The 8,778-nt window shown below is 39.2% G+C and overlaps 1 protein-coding gene across 3 annotated transcripts in view; it reads right to left on the bottom strand.

The window, feature by feature from the left end:
- Nucleotides 1–8,778, bottom strand: part of CWC22 (CWC22 spliceosome associated protein homolog) — a 116,261-nt gene that overhangs the window by 79,543 nt on the left and 27,940 nt on the right. For all 3 annotated transcript variants that reach the window (XM_019523037.1, XM_019523036.1, XM_019523038.1), the window contains 2 exons: nt 1,901–2,069; nt 1,427–1,480 (listed from right to left, as the gene is read on the bottom strand). In XM_019523037.1, coding sequence (XP_019378582.1) covers nt 1,427–1,480; nt 1,901–2,069 — 223 coding nt within the window. The remainder of the gene's footprint in view (nt 1–1,426; nt 1,481–1,900; nt 2,070–8,778) is intronic.

Here is an 8,778-nt window from a genome sequence, read left to right on the forward strand (position 1 = left end):
GGTGGTGAAAGCAGAGGGCAAGGGGGCTACCTGACCCCCCCCCCCCACACAGCCACTCCTTTCCCTAGCAGTGGGAAGGGGACATATTTAAGACAACCCCTGGTTATTACATTCTATACCTCATAAGTTATAATAAATGTATTTTTTTTCCATATATAGAATCTAATTATTGGGGGAGAGGGGTCATCTTAAATTCAAGATCAACTTAGACTTGAGCATATATAGTACATAGACTTAGACTATGGACAGATATTCAGTTTCTCCAGGGAGAGTCCCTGTGTTGTCAGGAGAAACCAAGAGTGTACAGAAGTTCAGAATTTTTCGACCCCAAAAAATTCTTTTTTGGGAGAAAAATAACTTTGGTTCAACCTGAGTGAAGTGGCTCCTGGGAGAATCTCTCTCAGGAGACTATACATCTGTACAGAAAGGAGTTCAAAAGAAACTGTTAGGATTCCTCTGGAATCCCACTGTGTTTTGTTCCCTTCGGCTCCCACAGGGTCAGGGAAAGCATGTGTCAGTCCCAGCCAAGCAGGGACCAGAACATGTCCCCCAAGTGCTTTGGGCTAGAGAAGCCCAGTGCTGAAGTACTTGGGGGGGCAGGTTCTGCTCCTGGTTTTCAATGGTTTGTGGTCCACTCAGGACAGACCAGAACAAGCCAACCCACTTCCAGTACCCAGGTAACCCCAATCCCGACTGAAGCACTTAGGTGTTGGGAAGTGAAGATCCTTGCTGAGCTGCAGCTGGGCTGGTACACAGTGTGGAAAGTTCAGGGTGGAGAGCTCTGTGCATGGGACAGGTATAGACCTACTCCCTCCTTTCCCTAATGTGACAACCCCCTCCCCACTTCCCTGACCTGGCAGACCCCTGCTGGAACTGCAACATTTTGTTCTGGGAAGCACAGTTCCCCGACAAGAGAGGAGACAAGCTCAGGATCTCTTCTGTCAAGGCCTCATCGGAGAGAGACGGATGAGGGATCTTGAGACAGAGCTCCTTAGGGGGGCAGTCCCAGAGGCAATCAGTGCTGATCTGTGTCCTTACCTATGTTACTGTTGCTGGGAAGAAAAAGAAGCCTGCAAAGTGATTTGAGATGCATGTTCTAGGGAGCTCTAGCAGCCCAGGGACAGCGCTGCAGGAATCCTGCTTCTCAGCTTGAACTTCTGTACAGGTAAGTTTTCCTCTCCAGAAAACAAACTCGGAAGAATTCTCCTGAATGGTTTGAACATGTGTATGTAACCTCAGTTGCAGTCACCATTTCTCTAGACCATTAGCAAGTACTCTGCTACTTGTTTATAAATTGAAAAAATTCCCTTTCAAGAGAAAGTTGTTGTTATTAAAAACTAATTTTTACCCATCTTAAAATGTAAGTATGAACTGTAGGACAGACATATGGTGTCAAAAAACATATCAGAAAAATAAAGGAACTTACCACATTCTGATTCATCAGGTGTGCAACAAATTTTGAGGCTGTTAGACAAAGTTGCTGTAAAATGAACAAACAGTTTTACATTTAGTTTTCTCTGTGCACAGAACAAGTTATCAACAAAACGTTGCAATCTGCCAATTGGGTATGTCACAATTAACCTTTGGAGGCACCTGTGACAGGATACTGACACCACTATTTTAATATTATAAAAAGGACTGCACTTTTTACAACAAATAGCTTATTGTTACATTAACTGAATAAAGTTATAAGGGTCAATCTTGAAGCTGCAGTGCATAGAATGGACAACAGAAGGGGTCAGGACTCCACATTAAACTAGTGCTTTCTCATAGGTTCTGAAGTGTTATTGGATCTTTGTTTTGAACTATATACTGTTGACCACTACTGGCAACAAACGAACAGGACCATTAGTTTTAGGATAATGCTTCTTAAGTTTTTACAAAATTTCTTCTTACATACCTTATCATTTCTGCGATATCCTTTGCGAAAATTTAAAATGAGCCTCCTGAGAATCAGTTCTCCAATATTTGGAAATTTTGAATTGATAATTGCTACAAGTGCAGCATAAACATGGGTAAAGATAGGAGAGGTACTCTGTGCAAGCAATATTGACCTAGCCAGCAATCCCCTGTAAGAAGATGTACACAAGTTTAAGAATCAGAACAAATGTTATCATTATAGTAATTTGTTTATTTCACCATGTTGCAATAATTTGTGTTCCAAGTGGTTACAAGCAGCCTTGTATAGTAAAGGTCTTCATACTAAAGAGAAATTACCTTACAGTAACAGGAGCTCTCTAAGAACACTTTTTCCAAAATTATGTATGTGCCTCAGGCACCTAAATTCAAAGACCTTTTAAGCCAGCAGTACTCACACGTGCCTTGTTGAACCACAAGTTGTACACTGAGGGCATGAAGGACAGAGTATATCCAGCTGTGCCTTAGTCGTCTGCAGTGTTCCCTCCATGCTGTGCGGCATGCACGGCATGAGTGCACCTGCGCAGCTGTACATGCCACACAGCTTAGAGGGAATGCTGGTCTCCTGCTGAGCAGGGAATTCCTTAACACAAAACTCATGGGATAGAAGGTGGAAAGTAAACTGAGGAACATGCCTATAAATGCCATTTCAAAAAACTGCAGCTACTCCAAAATTGATAACTTTTCTTTTTCCGTCAAGCAACTGTCCATCTGGGATGGACAAGTCTTTTGTGAGGAACTGCAAAGAAGCAACAAAATTGCACAAAAGTTATATCTCAGAATGTCAGGAGAACTGACCCGACCTGTGTTTTGCCAAGTGCAGCTCTAACAGAACTGGAGATCTCTGGAATTGTGCAATGCTTGGATAATGTGCGAACAAGAGATTTAAGGGGCTACTTTACAGATATACAAGATGGATACATTTTTCAGAAACACTGCTGAAGCTGCCTGTACTCTGGTACTGTATGCCTAATCACAGCAGGTCCATGTTGGAAATCCCATAACATGTCTTGTATAGTTTCAAACCCTGGAAACCACCTTGTTCATCCTCTCTACTATGGCCACAACCTGAATGATATCGTTTAATATAAGTAAAAGGTTAAGGAAGATCTTGTGCGAGGGTGTGGAGCAATGACTGACTTGGACACCTGAAGTTTTACTCCATCACCAGGAATTTAGGATCTCCTTAAGAAAATCTTGCTTGGATGGAGAAGTAAAGGGGAGGGGGACACATTCTAAACTTGTATCTATCTCATCTTTCATGAGATGGTCTATCCAAGCACCTAGTACTTAAAACAAGATACTCCTGAAGATATGTGGGCGGTCATTCTTGGTAGTTGCTCTTCAGTTTTGGAACTCTATCCCCCTTAAGGACCATCAGCCCAAGCATAAACATCTTTGGAAAGCATTTTAAGACCTTATTTGGGCAGGATTTTATCAGATGCAATTATTTTTTGAGGAACTGTTTCACTGCTTGCATAGACATGCCCAGCACATAGATCCTCACTTCCCTATCAGTGTGGGGGGTGAGAGGTAAAGAATTAGCAGATGGAACACCTGTTTTGGAATGAAGTGTTCTCCTTAGCAACACAGGCACTCCAAGTGCCCACCTGTGGTTTGTGTACCTTTTCTACATGAGGAGTACACACTGACTGCAGATGACCATCAAGGAGACCATTCTGGTTCCTGGTTCAGTGGTACTAAAGCGATTAAGTCGCTAGTGGACAACAGGGTGAAACCATAAAAAAAATAGCACTCCACAGATTTTATTCTCGTCTGGAAGCAGACAACAGAAAAGACCATCTCAAGCAGAAACAAGGTTGGGAGGAACCGAAGTGCAGTAGAAACACCCAGTCCTTTAGGCCCAAAGCACAAGGCGGCACCTGGATACTTTAGGGATAGTGCTAGCCAAAAAGTTTATGAACTTAGGTATATACAGTAGAATGCGCACAAAGACAATCACTCAAAGAATCACTGTTCAAAACTATGCTTTTATTATTATGACCACATTAATGTTAATAAAAGGATCATAATATTTTTAAATGAGTTAAAGTCACTACTGTATTTTGAGAAACAAAACATTTTAAAGTAAGTGTCCTAGCTCTTTTCTTTGTTTACCTTTATCTTCCTTTTATGAAAATCTTAGGTTATATAACCCCTTGTTTTGCAAAATAAACAGCCACTTTAAAAAGAATGTAAATGTTCAAAATATAGTACAGTGCAAGTATTAGAGCACACAGAGCCCCCTCAAATGTAAGAATTCCTGGACAAGCCATTTTATTTTAATCTAGTAAAACACTTCAAATTTTCACTTTTTACTGAAAATCAGGTGCAATCTATACTTCCAGTTATGCTTCTAAAATAATAAAAAGAAAATTAAAGGTAAGATCCTTCTGAAAATCCTTACTGGGCTGATGAAGAGAATTAAAAAAAAAAAAAGTCAGCTCAGTAAGGAAAAAAAGCCTGCTTTTTAACTGTACACCTTATTTTACAAAAACAAATTAGAGACAAACATTTCAATGAATACAATAAAAAATAACTAACAAGTGGGTAGAAGCAGTTCTGCTGCAAGGATGCTACACAGATGGATCATGAACATCAAGAAAAGTTTAAAGTAAGAAAAAAAAAGATCAGATTGCTACCAACTCTAGCTAATATATTCTGAAAACTTAAGGCATAGAATATAGCGTTAAATAAAAGCTGAGAGAAAATATGTATTTAAATGAGGTTTTAAACTTGTACCTCAAAATATAGATTGAGGTGGTATAGCTATATTTTAAAAAGATAGATATTTTAAAGAAAACCCAAGCTACAAATATCTTGTAGAAATAATTCAGCCGATACCCCATGTTTTTTTTAATCCTCGTATTTCAGAAGCATGTGAAAACAGACTCTGTGTCTTAGGACTACCTTGTTTTTCTGCTTATTCCTCAGCTGCAACAATAACATTGTTTGGGAAAGAATAATCCTTTCCACTGCAGCTAATTAAAAGGTAAATACAAAATTATTAAATCCATACAACAAACAAGACATATATGTAAAAAGGCAAAGACTTTTGTTGGCGATACGTTCTACTGTTCTAATTGCATGGTTGGGATAGATGGCTTGGACAAGTTTTTGAATGCAAAGCACTTTTCATCAGATCTGAGGGAAACGGCAGGCACAGTAATGATTAAAAACAGTGTGAAGGGCTATAAAAGTTGAAAAAAAAATATCCAGCAGTAGCAGACAAAGTAACAGAAAAAAGATAATTTGATTACTGGGAGATCAAGCACTTTCAAAAGAGAACATTATTACTTATCATGTGACAAAAGATTTTCAAAAGTTGGGTAGATTATAGTATGCTATGAAGTCACTATCAGTGTGCAGTCCTTGATTCTTAATGTTCAGCCACCTTACGAATTTTTGTTCCCAGGCTCACCTTTTGAAAGCATTTTGTAATTTTCCCTTGAGTACGAGGATAGCGAGGTCAGAAAGGGAATGGCTGTCCTGTGAAAAACATGCTTCTACTAGTGTTTGTGCATCTGTCTCTTACATTTTTCCTATCCAAGTTCATTCTGGTACATAATTTCTGTCTAGTTTCACCCACACAGTTTCTGTGAGAGCATTTAGGGCGCTGATCAGATATACTGCACCACATTTTGGGAAAAGTAAATGTTAGGATCCAAGGATTCTGATGGGCTTCTTGTGTGGGAGGGGGGTGCTGCTTGCAGTAGCACTGGAGATGTGTTGACAGGTTTTGCATTATTAAAGCTCAGTGCTTGAACATGGGGATCTGGGACAGACATTGCATAAACCGGTTTGAGCCAAATCAGTTAAGTCTGATACTACATTCAACCGATTTATCTTAAAACGGTTTCGGCCATTTTAAAACTGGTTTATATGCACTGAATGTCTGTTCTGTTACAGGTTCAAACCTGTTTCTAATCACTTAAACTGGCTTATGTGTAATGTCTGTCCCTAGCCAGGCAGTTTACTTCTGATGAACCAGCCAAGATAGGAGGTTGTTTGAAAACCAGGAGAGGAAGAGCTGGGTATATTTCTCTCCAGGTATGATCTTTGTGGTGTATAAGCTGTACAGGCAAACTTACTAAGTCACAAATGGTTTCAGTGTAGCTCCTATGAATCCTGGTAGCACTTCAGTGATGGTACCAGAGTTGGATATGAAGGGTCTGCCATGGTTACCTTGGGAGCATACAAAAGGTTTCTGGGGTAGAACAGCGGGGGATTAGTGAAAATAGTTTTTCCTGAAGCTGGTATGGAAAAAATTGGTATTTTCCAGTTTCAGAGCAAATACTGACATGGGGGCCCTTCCAAAGTTCTTTACAGTACTTCGTTTCAGAGTTGTCTGTTGGCCTAATTAAATGTAGTCTTGACAGATGACTTTTGTCCACTGGCTTGATTTGCTGGATCTTAGGGACTGTATGGCTTTACTCTGAGGGAGAGAGGCTGTAGTGGTCTTGGTTTTATTAAGAATTTCACTGTTAGCTTTCTTCCTGAAACAGCAGATGTAGTAGTCCAATGTATGTTTTTGTCTGCTGGGAGATGTTCAGTCCAATTTTTGTTGTTCTTTGCTCTATCTGTTGTGTCATGGGGGTTGTCAGAGGTGCTTCTATACTGGCTGTGGAAGTATTCTTTCGGACCAAGTCTCCCAAAGAATTCTTCTAGTTGTCTGCACGCTATTATCAAGCTGTTTTTCTGGATAGAAATTTGGGCCTTTGGAAAGTATACGCATTTCAGAGTAGGAGAGTGCTGTGATAAGTTAATGATGTCAGTGGTCTAGGTGTTGCTATCCTGATTCTCTCCTGTGTTGCTTATAACTTGTGTTTCTAAGTAATGCCATCAACATTACAGGTCATAAAGAAAAGTAGGAGGCTCCAAAACTCAGAATAATTTTCTATGTTTTTCCCAGATGCACCAACACATTTTTAAATACAATAATTAAGCTTTTAACCAACAGCTATGTACAGAAGTATTGTTTCTGTAAAATCAGACCTTTGACAGAAAAAAGCAGGTTGGTTATCAAGTGGTGGTCAAACTTTCTAATTTCCTGTGCAGTTAAGGACAAAGAGACCACTGATAATAATATAATCCAATTCAGCAGAACTAACAGATTTTGATCAATATATAAACTCAACCCTATGTTAAAAGGGGGACACGACTGTTTAAGTACCCTGGCAAAGCTTTGAGGAAGCCTGCAAAATACCTGTTACAAGCCAATGTTTTCAGAAGCAACAATTTAACTCAGAAGATAAAATGGCTACATTAAGCTTTTGACATGAACCTAAATAATTAAGGAATCCATCTCATCCCTTTCTGTGCCATTAAATGACAGTAATCATGAACACATCAGTCTAATATATTTGTCAAGTGCCACACTAATTCTGGTTTGTCCTACCAATTTAAAAGTCTTACATAAAAGCTAACACAACACACACAAGCTAGACTGCAATATATAAGTTAACTTGTCTCTTTGAAACTATGGGAAGTTCAACAGGAATTTTGCATGACCAAAAAACAAGCAATCAGAACCAAAAATTGGCAAGCAAGATTTACTTCTAGATTAGAATTTCAACTGTAGCCTTTTCTGAATTTGTAGAGCCAAATTAAGAACTCCAAGACCAGGAACATTTTAATGCAATCTAAATTAAGAGATCTGGAAGACTGTGCTTGTGTGTAATGAGGTATTACTAAATATAAAGAGTTACACAGTTGGACACAAAGCATCACATTTTCATTCTAACATTCCCTTTTCTCCCAGCATTTTTTTCTAATTAGAAACTGCCAATTTTTCAAAGTAGAGGAAAAAGTGATGCATTTCAATGGAATGTTATACTAGAAAAGATTCAAAAGGCCTTTTCACTTTATCAATAAGATTAGTCTTCGTTTAGAAATTTAAAAGAAAAATGATACTATATTATAAAGTAAGGGGGAAAAAGTCATTTCACCAAGAAATTTTTGGATTCATTTTTGTTCTGGTTCAGAAGGAAACCAAATTTCAAAATTTTACAACATTTTCCATTAAATGAAAATTCCAATTTTAATTTTCCAATTACTCTCAAAAGTATTAGAACAACACCATTTTTTCCTAACACAGGCACATGAATATTTATTGCACGAACATTATGTAAAGATGCTAATCTTACAATTGTATCTATAATCCTCCATTCTTACACCCGTACCAAGCTCCCACTTACAGCACTAACTTATAACTGATTTCTGATAGAGGGCTCAGTGGGAGCAGCAGCAACCTGTGTGGAGAGTCCCTGCTAAACTGGGGCTTAACACTATTTCTTCTGGAGATAAAAAGCAGAGAAGGTACATTTCCTTTCTGGTTTTGATGAATAGTGCATTTGATTTTTTTTTTTTTTAAACAGCTTGCTTTTGCATTATAGGTTTAGGGTGCCTGCTGCCATGCAGGTAGGCTTTGCCCCCTTAAAAAGTCCTTCAGATAACCCAAACAATAGTCTGTAAGGAGCCTGAGTACCTGCAGCCACTGTCTGGTTTGCTCCATTGGGAGTCTCTCTCACAGTTCTCATATCACAAAACAATAATCCTTGGTAGAAACAAGTACAGCAAGCCTTTACCCTTTCTCCAGGCAGCAGGAGAGGGCCACATTTGTTCTGGCCCTTCCTAGAGGCGAGCTCTTCTGGATTCAGTCTGTTTCCTGACTATAAACTGCTCCTTCCCCCAGCTCAAGAGCCTTGCTTGGGCTTAATTACCATCTACTAGGCCTGGGCGAATAGGGAAGTATTTGATTCGGATGATTCAGAGGACAGTGATTCAATTCGGAGATTTAGATCACTGTCCCAAATCAATTTGACTGAATCGGCTTCAGAAGATTCAGCAATTCGGCCATTG

Source organism: Gavialis gangeticus, unplaced genomic scaffold (genome assembly GCF_001723915.1).
Source record: "Gavialis gangeticus isolate Ggan-Ray unplaced genomic scaffold, GavGan_comp1, whole genome shotgun sequence".
Classification (NCBI taxonomy): Eukaryota; Metazoa; Chordata; order Crocodylia; family Gavialidae; genus Gavialis; species Gavialis gangeticus.